Source organism: Lissotriton vulgaris, chromosome 7 (genome assembly GCF_964263255.1).
Source record: "Lissotriton vulgaris chromosome 7, aLisVul1.2, whole genome shotgun sequence".
Lineage (NCBI taxonomy): Eukaryota > Metazoa > Chordata > Amphibia > Caudata > Salamandridae > Lissotriton > Lissotriton vulgaris.
The window spans coordinates 1,313,567,575-1,313,584,430 of NC_141695.1; the positions used below are offsets into that span (position 1 = coordinate 1,313,567,575).

Sequence of the window (16,856 nt, forward strand, 5' to 3'; positions counted from 1 at the left end):
TCCAGGGAAGACATGGCTTTGCAGTTCGGGCTTGACTGTTCCCATGAGGCACAGGGTCAAGCCTGATTTGCATATGGCCATGTCTGAACTGGGGTCGCTTGGTGAGCAAAATAACGGTGGATTAAACCCAGATCTGTGACTGGGGGTGAATGTTTTGCCATTGTGCAACATTCCGTCCATCATCTTGTGTGTTTTGCTGTTCACCCTATGTGGAAAGGGTATGCCCAGACGTGGGTCCCGTGCTCACTAAGCCACTGGAGTCAAGCTATCCTGGCTGAAGACGGCTGATAGCCAGAAACCGGTCCTAGGATGCTTGATTCCGGTCCAGGGAAGACATGGCTTGGCAGTTCGGGCTGGACTGTTCCCATGAGGCACAGGGTCAAGCCTGATTTGCATACGGCCATGTCTGAACTAGGGTGGCTTGGTGAGCAAAATAACGATAGATTAAACCCAGATCTGTGAATGGGGGTGAATGTTTTGCCATTGGGCAACATTCCGTCCATCATCTTGTGTGTTTTGCTGTTCACCCTATGTGGGAAGGGTATGCCCAGACGTGGGTCCCGTGCTCACTAAGCCATTGGAGTCAAGCTATCCTGGCTGAAGACCGCTGATAGCCAGAAACCGGTCCTAGGATGCTTGATTCCATTCCAGGGAAGACATGGCTTGGCAGTTCGGGCTGGACTGTTCCCATGAGGCACAGGGTCAAGCCTGATTTGCATATGGCCATGTCTGAAATGGGGTGGCTTGGTGAGCAAAATAACGGTGGATTAAACCCAGATCTGTGACTGGGGGTGAATGTTTTGCCATTGTGCAACATTCCGTCCATCATCTTGTGTGTTTTGCTACTCTTTCTAAGCCAGCATACTCCGCTTGCCACATGCGTTCAGGTTTCTTGTATCTTAATTTGGCTTCTTTAACAGCAGGGGAGTGCCAAAGTGTAGAAGGAGTAGACTTGGACTTGTGTCTGGTTTTTGCTGGTAAACCGTATCCACCGTCCATTGCATTCAGTTTACATAATGATCGTAGTATCCTACCAATTCCAGAGCAATATTTTAAGTATATCCCGTGGGAGATGCGTATGGCCGAGCTCTTGCCAGTGGCGTTTAATTTCCACCACGGACAATACTTATTATCTGAGACCATCTGCCTCTGCACATTTTTTCGCTTCCCTGACTTTAGTTGTTATGAGAGGATATGGAAAGGAACTAATGAGGGGTCCTTCCATACCTGCCGGATGCCATCTTCACAATCGATATGGTCTGCTGTCCCAAAAATCAAATCTACCATGTGTCTTTTGATAGGAGTAGTGCCAGACACTAGCATGTCCAGCCCGAATACTGACATCCCTTTCTAAAGCTTGACAACTTCGCGAAAGGTAGGCTGTTGAGGGATTAAAATTGCCCAGCACCATCAAGTTGTTATATGTCAGAGAATCAGATAAGACCAGATCCAGAAGGGTTGATGAAAGGGGCCTCGGAGTGTGGTAAAACAGCAAACCATTAAAAAAGAGTGACAGTCTGGGAGATGATAGAAAAGCCCTGGGTCTCTACCATGGTCAAGCCAGTAGGTCCCCATTCACAAACTGTAAACTGTACCTTTGAAATGAGTGCAACGCCACCTCCCAAACGATTAGGCCTTGCCCTGTGTATGATGTTATAACCAGCTGGGCAAACATTAGTTAGCACAGGATTAGATGACTCTGTGAACCATGTCTCTTTGACACACAGGACCACAAGAGACCCCACACTTCTCAGTTCATGGAATTGAAAGGCGCTGCACGCCTCCCAGAGTGCATTTATCAGTGTGCATACAAAGTTATGCTGAGGAAGGGAGCCAGACCTTCCTTTACTGGTCAGAGTGGTTATTGATGTGTTAGCTTTCACGCAGACCATGCTAAAGGACATATTAATATGATTCCTCTTTACTGTCTTGGTCCGCCATTTTATTGTCACAGGGCACCCCTCTTGCAGAGAGCTTACCTTGGTATGCTCATTCCCTTAACTCATAGCTCTCTTTATATCCATCAACTCCTGCTTGGTGTATGTTATTCTAGCAAGATGGTCTACTTCTGAAACCAAAAGGAAAGCATTGCTGGATCTGAGCGCAGATGGACTGTGACATGCGTTGGCAGGCTCAGCTTTGGCTCACCTGCTGCACAGACACACAGCTGTCTCCATTGAATGGATAAGGAGTGAGCGACAACTAGACCGTCACTCCAAGATGGCACCCTAGGCGTGCCTCTGAAGAGGAATAAAAATGGCATACCCTTGTGCTATACTTTCCAGGCAAAGCAGCCCAACAAAGAAATCCAGGTAAGATGTGCCCCAAAATATCCACCCCTCCCCCCAAGAAATGTTTAAGATGTGCAGGGGCGCAAGTTAAAAGCACAATATTTAAAAGTCAAATAAACACTGGGTCTGAATAGCACACACTTGGCTGGAACCTTTAGTTCTCACGTTCGCACAGATGTCTCCATTAAATGGATCAGGAGTGAGCTGGACTAGACCATCTCTCCAAGATGATGCCATAGGATTGTCTCAGAAGAGGAATACAAATGGCGTCCCTTCATGCTTTCCTTTCCAGGCATATTTATGCACAACACAATACCTCTAGGAAATGACATTCATGAATTCCTCATACCCATGGATCTTGCTTTTATCCACAGCAAGTTCAATCAATGAACAGAAAAACTTTCAATTTATTAACATTTAAGGTAGGTACACAGCTATTCAATCATTTTTTCATTAATGAACAACACAGAACTTACTTTTCGCTTAAATTGTTCTATTTATCTTATTTGTTTGTTTTCATAAATGCAAATATCCTTCAATTTCATGACAAAACATAGTTTGGTTACTTTTTATGTTATGTTTGTACATACGATCTTACTGCAAAGAAAAACTTAGGGCCATATGTATCAACATTCCGATTTGCGATTCCTAAATAGCGATTTTTAAGGAATCGCTATTTAGAAATCGCAAAATAGTATGTATGTAGAAATCAGCTTCTTTTTAGCGATTTTTTTAAATTCCTTAATTGCGATTAGCAAATTGCTAATCGCAATTAAGGAATAATTTCCCATTCATTTCTATGGGCCAGGAGGCCCATAGGAATGAAGGGGAAATGTGCGATTAGCAATTAGCTAATCGCAAATTGAGAATATTTTCAAGGGTGAAGGGGTGTCCACAGGACACCCTGCTGCACCCTGAAAATGACATGTGTGCACATATGGCGCACATACATGACCTAAGGGCATGTTTGAGCGTAACATGGCACCTTTTGTTTTAAAAAAAAAAAAAAATTTTAAAGGAATTCGCAACTTACCACCAACTTGAAGTTGGTGGTAATTTGCGATTCCTTAGGGACAATTAGCAATATTTTTTTGCATCATACATTGCATTCCTTAAATGCAATCGCAAAATAAGGAATCGCGAATTGTACGATTCCTTATTTTGAACCACATTTCCTTATACATACCATATTGAGAATTCGCATTCGCAAAGGCCGCAATTCTGCGCAATTCGGCCTCTGCTAATGCAAATTTCAATGATACATATGGCCCTTGGTCATTTGCAAAAAAGTTATAAACCACAATCAAACAAAGTGCATCTCATATATACAGTGAATACAACATTTTGGCATATTTGGTCATAATCCTACGTTTTCTGTCCACCAGGGTACAGCTGAGTGGTACTCCTTGGTAAATTTTACTAGGTGGTCCTTAAAAAAGTGTAGGCTCAGAGAGTCGTTACGAAAAATGTTCAAGGTTTAGACCATTTTACTTTTTTATGGCTAAACATTGAGTCCTTTTTAATACTCCTGTTTAGTACTGGTGCTCTGAGTCCTGTGAAAGTGAAAGGTGAGTTGTGTGGATGTGCCGACGTGTTTCGACCTTCGTGCTGGGGACCAGGAGGATTTCAAAGAAGGTCTTCCTCAGGGCTGGGACTTTGTGATAGGATTATCGTGATCTAGCGTGGTTGAAGTGCAGCGATTCAATGTGTCAAGCTTGTAAAGGTGGTTGCCTCGGAAACACCATGGAATTGAAGCACTGTCCACAACTCCCTCTCACCGGTTCACTCTGCCCCTCAGTATATATATAAAGGTAGCAATAAGTGATGCCCGTGTGGGGAAAGCAGGGAAACAAAACAAGGGAAGGAGGGGAAAAAACACAGAGTCTTCTTATACAGTAAGTAGGGTCTTCTGTTTGAGGGACAAGGAACCTTCAGGTGTTCTTTTCCTAAAAGACAAAGCATGTATGTAAATAAGTACCTCTCTATGAATGTAAGTATTTATACTATAGATAATGTACGTGACTACCTGTGCACATACTGCAGGTGTGCCTAGATCACCAATGTCTTATTCCGTCCTTCATGCAGGAATAGGGAATCGAAGCTGGACTTATCTTAGGAAATAAACATATTTATTAATCTACTGCTAATGTATGCAGAAGTTGATTACATAGGAGGGAAGCTATAGATACCTTTAGGAAAGGACGTCACTATTCTCCTGTTGTCTTCACAAGAGACTGGGTAGGGTAGTGGAACTGTATGTACTCTGCGAGGTAAAATAACAAACATCGGTGTCACAGAAACATTGGCCCTCTAAATGTATATAGGTACGTGTGTAAGGCGCTGGTACTTGTGTTGGTCTTTTCTGAGACTATAAACAAATCCTGGACTACAATAAACTCTGAGTCCACAAACGAAAATAAAGAGCGGACGCTCTATCCCAAATTAACAAGTAGGCATTCAACAATAGCCTTTACAGCTGATCCTAAACTCGGACCTAGCAAGTAATACACAATACCGACAATAGACAAGCGCTACGAATAGCGTCTAACTTACATCCGCTAAGTGACACTAAATACCTGGCTTCATATGCACTGAAATCGGAACACAGGAGCACTGATGCCCGAACCCGACGAGGACCGCAACGCCACCACCGTGACCCGGAAGCAAAATCAGGACTTCTCTCCTCCTACCGGTTTAGGCTTACCGGGGTACCTCCTGTGAAACATACGCAACAGCCGTGGCGCATGTATTTGGCTAGCAGGCTCCCAACTGCGCTCCTCAACATCATACCCCTTCCAATGAATCAAATACTGTAACCTGCCCCTACTTCTTCGGGAGTCAATGATGGCTTCAACTTCGTACTCTTCATCATCATCTACAATAACAGGGGCGGGGGCCAATGGAAGACGTGTACCAGGCTCAACAGGTTTCAGGAGTGAGTTGTGAAAAACAGGGTGTATCTTCATGGATGGAGGGAGTTCAAGTCTCAAGGCAACAGGGTTCACTATCTTGGAAACAGGGACAGGACCTATGTATTTAGGCTGAAACTTGCAAGCCCCCCTTAATGCAACGTATTTGGTGGACAACCATACCTTGTCCCCTATCTGATACGTGGGCTCAGGTGTTCTGTGTGAATCTGCCCCTTTCTTGTACCGTGTCTTGGCTTTATCAAGATTATCTTGGATGGAATTGTGTACTACTTGTAGATGTTGAACCAAGGCCGACACTGCTGGGGTGTCACAAGAGGTTGAAAGGGGTATAGGCAGCACCCGTGGATGTAACCCAAGTGATCCGTAAAAGGGGGTGAACAAAGTAGAGAAGTGATGGCTGTTATTATAAGACAATTCTGCTAACCAAATTATTTCATCCCAATCGTGACTAGACTGGATACATTGGCATCTCACAAATTGCTCAAGGCTTTGGTTAACGCGTTCTGTTTGTCCATCCGTCTGTGGATGGTGACTGGAAGACAAACGAACATCCACCTGTAACAGTTTACATAAATGTCTCCAAAACTTAGATATAAATTGTGTACCCCTATCGGTTATCAAAACAAAGGGAATTCCATGTAATCTGATGATGTGTTGTACAAACACCTGTGCTAACTTCATCGAAGTAGGAAGACCTGGCAGAGGGATAAAATGAGCAGTCTTGGTAAATGAATCAACCACTACCAGCAGGGTAGTATTCCCCTCGTTAGTGCGTGGCAACTCCACAATAAAATCCATGGATACAGTGTGCCATGGTCCCGGGGGTGTTAGAATAGGACAAAGAAGACCAACCGGTTTGATATGTGATGTCTTCCCTTGGGCACAAACATGGCACGTCTTAACATATTCTTGTACATCTTGTGACAGGTGAGGCCACCAACAATAACGTTTCACCATCTCTACTGTCCTTTTATACCCTGGATGGCTGGCTGCTCCCTGAGTGTGACACCAGTGTAACACCTTTTGGCGCTGTTGAGTAGCGGGAATAAACAAACACCCCTGTATATAATATAGCCCTTGTCTACACTGAGTGTCTTGAGTTTGAAGATACTCTAGAGTGTCAGGAGTCTGTTGGGCTTCTTTAACCTCATTGATGAACCTTTCTTCAACGGAGAGAACCCCTATAATTCTGTTGGTATCTAGGATGTTGGGGGATCTTCTGACGAAGGTGAGGGTTCAAATCCTATGCGAGAAAGGGCGTCTGCCTTCCCATTCTTTTTGCCGGTTCTGAAGTGAATTTCAAAATCATATCCACTAAAAAATTGGGTCCATCGAAGTTGTCTCATGGATAGTGCCTTAGTAGTCTTGAGATATTGCAGGTTTCTATGATCAGTTATGATGGTTACAGTGTATCGTGTCCCCAATAAATACGGCCTCCATTCTTCGAGTACCTTCTTTATTGCAAAGAGTTCACGTTCTCCAACTGCGTAATTGATTTCAGGAGCGGTAAGCTTGTGAGAATAAAATGCCACTGGATGTAATTCACCAGTTTCAGGATGGACTTGTGATAACACACCCCCCACCGCGACTTGGGATGCATCCACTTCAACGATAAAGGGACTCTGCTGATCTGGGTGTCTGAGTATTGGAGCACTCGTGAAAGCAGCCTTCAAGGTGTTAAAGGCCCTTTCAGCTTCAGCCGACCACACAAAAGGGATGCCCTTCCTTAACAGTTTAGTAATGGGGGTCACAATGTCAGAGAAGCGGTCTATAAATCGCCTGTAAAAATTGGCGAATCCTATGAATCGTTGTACATCCATAACTGTCATAGGTGAAGGCCATTGTATTACAGCCTGAACTTTATGGGGATCCATTTCCAACCCTCTGGATGATATTACGTAACCCAAAAATGCAACCTGACTCCTATGGAAAAAACATTTGTCTAGTTTGCAATATAAAAGGTTGTCCATTAGTTTCTGCAATACAGATTGAACGTGAAGGATGTGTTCATCGAGGGTGACTGAATAGATTAGTAAATCATCTATATAGGCGATGACACATTTATCCAACAATTCCTTCAACACATCATTAATGAAGTATTGAAAGGCAGAGGGTGCATTGCACAAGCCGAATGGCATCACTAGATACTCAAATAATCCGAACTTTGTGCAAAACGCCGTCTTCCATTCATCACCCTCTCTTACTCTTACCAGGTGGTATTCTCCCCTCAAATCTAACTTCGTAAAGTATCTGGCAGTTTTTACCTGATCGAGTAAGGAGGAGATGAGTGGAAGAGGGTATCTGTTCTTGATGGTAACCGAATTAAGAGAGCGATAATCGATGCAGCATCGCAATCCCCCTTCCCTCTTGGCAATGAAGAAAACAGCAGATGAGGCTGGAGACCTAGATACTCGAATGAAACCGAGCTCCAACATTTTATCCAGATATTCTCTTAGATATATGTTCTCTTTTTCCGTCAAAGCGTACACGCGACTGGTTGGTATTCGAGCCCCTGCCTGCAAGTCTATGCGGCAGTCGTAGACCCTATGGGGGGGCAGACTTGTCGCTTCTTTAGCATCGAATATCGATTGATACCTCAGATATTCCTCAGGTAATGTGGTGTCCGGCTGATCTATGTCGGCTTCCTTGATAGTGGTTTGTATAACGGAACTCTCTAGTGTTGGATTGAGAACCGTGGCACTAATCCTTTCATGTCTACTGTCCATGTTCTGACTTTTCTTAAAGTCTGTGTGTTCCTTACATGATAAAGAATTAAAGAGTATAATATCATTTTGCCAATCGATAGAGGGGTTATGTGATCTTAACCAAGGAAGACCCAACACTACCGGAAATTGAGGTGATGAAATAAGATCGAACTGAATTAATTCGTTATGAATGTCAGCTAACGTCATCATAAGGGTACTGGTATTATGCGTGATAGGCCCTGACTTTAAAGAGCTCCCATCTATGGTGAACACTTCTTCTACCTTCTCCTTGCAAAGTATAGAAAGATTACAGTCCTGAGCCCAATGCAGGTCCATGAAGTTTCCCGAAGCACCAGAGTCAATCATAACAGGTATTGTTATATGATTGTCTTCCCATTGCAATAAAGAAGGTACAAAAAAATGGCCTTGCGTATGTGAGAGGGAGGAGACTATAGATCCGGAATGACCCGATGCCGCAGTCTCTTTTGGCTTCGGGTCCTCTAGTTTTCCGACCTCCTACTTTGTCTTGGTTTAATGGGGCAGTCTCTTAAGAAATGGCCAGCCTTACCACAATATAGACACAATTTCTGGTCCCTTCTTCTCTGTTTTTCTGCTCACTTAATGGCCCTTTCACACTCCCAATCTGCATGGGTTCTGAGCTATCAGAACTGGGGACTGAACCCGACTCTGTTTCAGTCTTCTTTTCTCTATAGAAAGTTCTATTGAAATCGAATCTTGTCTTATCTTTCCTTCTTTCCCCCAGTCTGTGGTCTAATTTTACCACTAAATCAATTAACTCAGGGCAGGTAGCAGGGGGATCAACCACATGGGCCAAGGCGTCCTTTAATTCATCTCGTAGTCCTTTAAAAAATAAAGCGCTACGTTTTTCCCTTGGCCAGTCTGCTTCAGCCACTAGTCTGTTGAAGGTCGCTATATATGTAGGCAGATCTTTATTACCTTGTTTTAGGTTAAACAACTCAGTATCCGCAGCATGGGTGAAGGAATGTTTATCGAACAGTTTGCGCTATTCGCTCTTGAAAGATTCATAGTCCAATAATAACGGATCATTCCTTTCAATCAGTGGGATAGCCCAATTGGCTGCTGAACTCCCTAAATATGAAATCATAAAGGCTACCTTAGCCTGATCTGTCGGGAAACATGTTGCTTTACACATGAAATGTGATTGGCATTGGCTTATGAATGCAGCACATTTCGTGGGGTCTCCTGTGAATCTTTCAGGAGGGGCTAAGGGTATTGGAGGTGAGGGAGTGACTACTTGGATAACAGGATTTTGTGAACCAGAAGCTCCACCCACTCCATCTCTATCAAGTCTGTCTAAACGACTGGTTAAAGCGTGGGTCTCCAGTTGGAGATTTCCCATCATGTTTGCTAAATCCCCTAGCGTCACTTCCATGTTGTTTGGGCGGCAAATATGTACAAAGGCTTTGCGTTCTGTCAAGCTTGTAAAGGTGGTTGCCTCGGAAACACCATGGAATTGAAGCACTGTCCACAACTCCCCCTCACCGGTTCACTCTGCCCCTCAGTATATATATAAAGGTAGCAATAAGTGATGCCCGTGTGGGGAAAGCAGGGAAACAAAACAAGGGAAGGAGGGGAAAAAACACAGAGTCTTCTTATACAGTAAGTAGGGTCTTCTGTTTGAGGGACAAGGAACCTTCAGGTGTTCCTTTCCTAAAAGACAAAGCATGTATGTAAATAAGTACCTCTCTATGAATGTAAGTATTTATACTATAGATAATGTACGTGACTACCTGTGCACATACTGCAGGTGTGCCTAGATCACCAATGTCTTATTCCGTCCTTCATGCAGGAATAGGGAATCAAAGCTGTGCTTATCTTAGGAAATAAACATATTTATGAATCTACTGCTAATGCATGCAGAAGTTTATTACATAGGAGGGAAGCTATAGATACCTTTAGGAAAGGACGTCACTATTCTCCTGTTGTCTTCACAAGAGACTGGGTAGGGTAGTGGAACTGTATGTACTCTGCGAGGTAAAATAACAAACATCAGTGTCACAGAAACATTGGCCCTCTAAATGTATATAGGTACGTGTGTAAGGCGCTGGTACCTGTGTTGGTCTTTTCTGAGACTATAAACAAATCCTGGACTACAATAAACTCTGAGTCCACAAACGAAAATAAAGAGCGGACGCTCTATCCCAAATTAACAAGTAGGCATTCAACAATAGCCTTTATAGCAGAAACTAAACTCGGACCTAGCAAGTAATACACAATACCGACAATAGACAAGCGCTATGAATAGCATCTAACTTACATCCGCTAAGTGACACTAAATACCTGGCTTCATATGCACTGAAATCGGAAACACAGGAGCGCCGATGCCCGAACCCGACGAGGACCGCAACGCCACCACCGTGACCCGGAAGCAAAATCAGGACTTCTCTATACCCGGAAGGAACTCGAAGCGCTCAACTGAAAGCGAGGAAGGTTTTTATGCTTTCAGCGCGCATGCGCCATTTTCCGCGCATGCGCTTCTACTGTCATCTGCACTTTGCCAACCAGTGTTGCTGCGCGAAACGCCAACCACGTCCCTACCTCTCGTGCAGGCACGACACAATGTTCTCCGTCTTGTCATGTGAAATTTACATCTTGGTACGTTTTGGATCTTTGCTTCTTTAATTCTTCTGTTCGTCGTAGTTTCTTTGAACCGGCGATGCGAGAATTCAGTCACTCGGCTTTCTCTTCCGGCGTCTCAGCTGCCTCGTCCAGGCAAAGGAATCCAATGAAGAAATGCCTCAAATCATCCCTCCCACAAAAGAGATGCAGCAGCACAAGTTCAAAGCACAATAATCAAAAGTCAAATTATTGGAGGGTCAGGAGTAGCACACACTTGGCTGGCAGATAATAAACACCTGCACACCACAAACTAAAATACAATTCAAAGAAAGGAAAGTGAGCGAGAATGTGTCATTCAATGGGTTCACAGGAATGCAGATGGACATGTGAGATGCCAACCTCTCCAGCAGTGGGATTAGTTTGAGATAGTCTGATATTGGATGGGAGTGTATAGGGACAGAAAATTCCCCTGCAAGGTGGCAGGGCAGGGGTGCATGTCCGAGTGCAGTGGCTGCATGGATATCTGGACTCCTGGTAATGAATTTTAGTCATGGGCGAGTACCCGAGGCACAAGTACAACAGGCAGCTTACCCATTTTATGTTCAATAGTAATCTGAAGTGTGAACAGGCCTTTTTACCTGTATCACGTGAGTGGTGCCTCCTGGCCCACTCATGTTAAGTTGCGCTGTTGTGTACTTAACTCAAACTTGGTCTACATGGTAACTGTGAGTAGCGCCAGGCAGTGTGTGATAAGTGTTGACCTGTGCTAAGATGTATGTTTGGCTCTGCATTGTAGATAGCATCGAGGCCTATGGTTTCTGGTTTGGACCCCAGGGCCTGGAACAGATAGTGGTGGTGCAACAGTCAGAGAAGATATGTGGATAGCTCAACTTCCTAAGTTCTGGTGTGAGAACACATACACTGAACGAAATAGAGCAGAACATCCTGTTTGCAAATCCAATGTCTCTTTGATTCCAGGAAGAGTTACTGGTCAGTGGGGCCTGGTCTCTTTAATAGGAGTGCGGCCTGGTCTCTTTAACAGGGAGCTGGTGAATCTGATAAGGTGTTGTAGGACCAGGATGATCGTAGAGCATATGGAAGATAGGGGAAAAGAACATGGCCAATCTAATGAAGCATGGAAGGATGGGAGAGAAGTCTAGTTATCCAAGGAGAAAAGTTGATCTTGTTCTCAATGCTACCTTGGTAACTAATACAAAGTATTAGTTGGATTTGAGTAGCCCAAAGGAAAAAAACAGTTGGACTTGAATTGGTAACACCTCCACTGCTATAGAAGAGAAGAACTCAAGGTTTTTCTAGCAAATTGAAGCCCTAAATTGAGGCACAAAAATCAAAGCTTCTGCAAATCCAATCGCCACAACAGACTGGGTAGTTTATATGTTGGAACTTTATAAACTGAATGTTGGTACCAGGACATTTTTCCCTAGTAATCATTCTAGCCCACATATCAATTTCCCATCTTCTGAACAAATAGTGGGCTATATAAACAGGGCGAAACCATTGGCCATGAGACCAGATTAAATACTGATTGCAGTTGATGAGCGAAATTCTGGGCTGTGGGCCAATACATTGAGGCCATTATGTGCAGATTGTAATGATTTAGACTCTATCTCAAAAACCTGGCAGGGAAGTGTTATAATACCTCTTCATAAAAAGGGCAGTAAAATAATCCCAAGAAAGTATTGAAAAATTGCCATCCTGGATGCGGTTGAGAAGATTTTGCCTGGGGAATTCTTGAAAAGCTTGACATATGTATCAATAAGGCAAATATTATTTATCTAAAACAGTCTAGCTTTAGAGCTAACCAATCTTACTACTACTAAATCCCTTTTGTGAATATCGAAAGTCATAAAGTTAGGATTTTGTCTCAGTTTAGTAGTAGTAAAGTTAGGAATCCTAATTTTACTACTACTAAATACCTTCTGTGAATACCAAAAGTAGTAAGTTTAGGATTTTGTCTCAGATTAGTTCTGTGAATCGGCCCCTAAGTTGTGGTTGGGGGTTGATAACAGCATTATTCAGAAAAGTGCTAGTTGTTATCATCATCATCATCATCATCAAAATCTTTATTTCGGCTAGAATGCCATAAAAGATAAAGCACAACAACAATAGAAATAAAAACAAGCAATTGCTTCACGGACAGGTAATCAAAGAAAGTTTTGTTATGTCAACAGTAGCCTAATTAATACATGTCATCATGCAAGGGGCTATAATGAGTCCGTTGAGGCAGTAAAAGTAATGGAAGATAAATACATGCGGATGAAGTTTAAAATTATACAGATGGTCTACAGCCTTGGGTAAAAGAAGCTGTAATAAATCAATTGAAACAGTAAAATTGTAGAAAGGTAAATACATTTAAAAATAGTTAAAATTATAAAATTAATCTACAGCCCTGGGTAGCAAGCATCGTCTCTTCTGCCAGAAGGTTTCCAAGTATTTGGCTACCGCACACACTATCATGCTAGAAAGGTCCGATTTGAAAAACCTGTATGCCTGCAGGCAATGAGTAAAGCCTAGTTGTTATCAATGTTAATGACAGAGAGGTGAGGTGGCATCCAAGGTGCTCAGCTTAGCTGAAGATGCAATGAGTTGAGGTCACTGGCATGGAGTTTTTAAGGAATGTTTGAACGGTTGTAGAGGGTGACGTAGCTGAGAAAAAGAGAGATTGTATCTGAAATAAACGTACATGCACTGCTGAGAAAAGGGTTTGAAAGAAAGCCGGTGATTTGAAGAAAGGGTAAGTGAAGGAAAATGTAGAATCGAAGAAGCACAGAGTGAATTCCTGGATAGAATTTAATTTTTGAGATGCAAGGTTTGAACAGTGATGCAGGGCAGAAATTGCAGATATGCAGAGCTGTCCTCAAGAGTTGAAAGATGGCTGACATCTAAGTAGTGATCTGAGTAGTAATTACCTCAAACTCACGTTGTATTAATCTCTCTTCTCAGTTTCACAGATTCTCCCTATGAACTCAGAGTCTTCTTGGGTGCATATTATCTTTCAATGGGGAACTCGCACCAGGTGTACTCAGTTGTTCAGCTGATCTTCTTAAACAACAATTTCACTGGCGGATACGGGTCACCTGGGGATCTCGCCCTGCTGAAGTTGTTGACCCCTGTGGATTTCACTCACTACATCCTTCCGATCTGTCTGCCGGCTACGGAGGTCCAGTTCCCCAGCGGAATGAACTGTTGGGTCACTGGCTGGGGGGATGTCAGCAATGGAGGTGAGACTAAAGGAAATGTGATGAGATGCAATGTATTCGGGTGGGAGATGGGAACTGTGAAAAAACTGCAAATCTGACTGAAAGCATAATTTCAACATGCATCAATGCTGGTAAGATATTTATATTTTATTTATGGATAAAATGCCCTAGTATACGTCAGTGACCCCACTGTGTAGTTTTCATCTCTTATTGGGCAGTCTTGTGCGGTGCAACAAAAGGGAGGATTTTATGTGGAAACTCACTGAACAGCACATGCACCGGGGTTCATGTTAAATCTAAATCGCCTTAAAGTGGCCGAATGGATGAGGAACAGTTGCCTTGAACTGAACTCGGACAAGACGGAAGTCCTAATATTAGGATCATCCCCCTCCGCTTGGGATGACTCATGGTGGCCACCAGCTCTGGGAAACGCCCCCAAACCTATGGACCACGCACGTAATCTGGGTTTCATCCTAGACTCCTCCCTATCGATGACCAGACAAGTCAACGCAGTCTCCTCCTCATGCTTCAACATCCTACGTATGCTCAGAAAGATCTTCCGATGGATCCCCACCGAAACAAGAAAAACAGTCACTCACGCACTGGTCACTAGCAGACTAGATTACGGAAACACCCTTTATGCCGGAACCACCACCAAGCTACAGAAAAAGGTCCAACGTATCCAAAATGCCTCAGCCAGACTCATTCTAGACGTCCCCCACAGAGCTCACATCTCCAATCATCTAAAAGACCTCCACTGGCTCCCCGTCAGTAAAAGAATAACGTTCCGTCTCCTCACCCACGCACACAAAGCACTATACGATCTAGGACCCGAATGCCTCAACACACGCCTCTCCTTCTACACCCCTACCCGCAATCTCCGTTCGTCCAACCAAGCCCTCGCCGCAATACCACGCATCCACAGATCCTCCATGGGGGGAAGATCCTTCTCCTATCTTGCTGCCAAAACCTGGAACTCCCTCCCCACCCACCTCCGACTTACTCAAAACCACCTCTCCTTCATAAAACAACTCAAAACCTGGCTATTTGATAAGTAACTCCCCACCTCCCTCAAGCACCTTGAGACCCTATGGGTGTGTAGTGCGCTATATAAATGCCAAACTTGAACTTGAACTTACAATGACTGGGTTCTCAAGCTTGGAATCAATTCTACAACAGTATAAAATCCAATCAGGGAGGGAGTTTAAAGATGAAAGTTGCTAAAAAGAACTCTAAGGGCATATTTATGAGACTCCGGCAGCACAAATCACAAACTCATATCTTTGAGGCCAAGCAAAGCCCTTATGCGTTGCTTTGAATAGCCTCATGGAGTAAGGTAAGGCAGCGCAAATCGCTGCATTGCATTACTCTGCGATCAGGAGGTGTTCCATGAGGATCCCGCCCAACACTAATGGATTTTAACATTTCCACACATTTACGGGAGCATGAAAATCTGGGGAAGTCCCAAAACATTAAAACTTTTTAGGTGAGGTGCAACGAGAAGAAATATATTTTTAAATAATGTTTTTCCTCTTTCTATGTGTTTTGCATTCTGCAACACACATACAAAGAGATAAACGCCCCTTAGGATTGTTTTTGTGCAGGAAGGTCCAGCTTCCTGCAGAAAAACAATCCTGCATGCAACACAGGCACCCTTGCACCACGGTGCCTGCGTAGACACTAGGCTGTTGAAAAGGCACCAGCGCAGCGGGAAAGGACAGGAATGCTTCTTATTGCATAAACTCAGTGCATTCCTGCCCTTTCCCTTTGACGTAGGACAGCGCAGCAAGTTGACTTGCTGCACTGCCCTACGCCAAACCCCCAAAAACGAGTGCCCTTGTTCATTACGACTCAGTAAAATCAGGCAGCCAGGCTGTGACGATGAAATAAAGGTGTACACTGACATCCTCATGGCTGCTTTGCACAACTGGCCTTTGAACTGTTATCTGAAATATAAAGCTGTAGCAGCTCTCGCACCTTTAAGGATTATACGATCTCATTGCATAAAGGGCATTAAGGGCAAACTTTTAGGGCCTAATTATGTTAATATAGGATTTATTGCTCTTGATAAAATCTGATACCATTGGGTTCAGAATTTATTGGGTGCCATACATTCTGCCTTTTCTGAACTTTACCTTTAAAAATAGGCCATAAAATGTAGATGTTAGCACTTGATGCACCATAATCTGCATTGCCCAGTATTTAGCAGTATTTGCCCCCAGTAAATTGTGGGCAAGCAGTGTTTATTAAAACTCAGAATTCTGGCATGTGTGGTAACAAGGGTTGGCACACAAACCAAATTTGAACAGTATCAGTTCATTAGTTAAACTAGAACAAGCACAGTTTCCTGGAAGAGACAGTCTGTTGGTGACAAACTTAAATCTTGGATCTGGTTAAAACACAATATCAGTTCATTTCACTAGCTTAATCCTCACGGTTTAGAAAGGATTCTTCTGCCTATGAAGTAGGCAAACCCAAAGATAGTAAAACGAGTTCTGGAAACAACATTTAATATGTGAAAAAAGTAATGTAATGACTTAAATGCCCACCCTTTAGTTCAGTATTGTTTTGTAACAGTAAGGCTGGGTTCAGATAGTTTCAGATGTGCTGTCATTCCTACTGCCCTGTGTAAGATTGCACTAGTAAGTAGACAATACCAGTCATTGGCACAGCAATAAACCAGGGCTATGATCCTGTCCCAACAACACTGTGTGTGCAGCACTAGGGATAAAGCGGGCGGCTGTTGGCTTGGATGGGTCGGAAGGCAGCTGAGGCTAGATGGTTGAGGAGATCGTAGGAGAAGATGGGGACACCCTTACCATGCCCAAGACATTGCAATGAGTTTGCAAGATATTATGCGGCCTACTATATGGTGCAGTCTTTAGCACATGAATTGCTTCCTAAATAGAGAAATTACTGGAGGTCACAGTCCCCAAGTTGATGGAAAATGAAAGACAGACTCCAGAGGGATTATCTGAAGTCTTAACCACCATTAGTCAAGGCTATTAGACCCTGAAAGGCTCATCCTCCGTCATACCCTGCTCTCCCATCGTACCTCCATTGAGGTTTGGTCCACTGGAAGCCAAGGTGCTTGTGGGCCCCCCAGGA

The 16,856-nt window shown here is 43.6% G+C and overlaps 1 protein-coding gene across 8 annotated transcripts in view; it reads left to right on the top strand.

The window, feature by feature from the left end:
• LOC147703579 (transmembrane protease serine 9-like) overlaps positions 1–16,856 on the top strand; it is a 913,140-nt gene that overhangs the window by 860,368 nt on the left and 35,916 nt on the right. For all 8 annotated transcript variants that reach the window (XM_086931927.1, XM_086931929.1, XM_086931933.1 and 5 more), the window contains one exon: positions 13,492–13,769. In XM_086931927.1, coding sequence (XP_086788053.1) covers positions 13,492–13,769 — 278 coding nt within the window. The remainder of the gene's footprint in view (positions 1–13,491; positions 13,770–16,856) is intronic.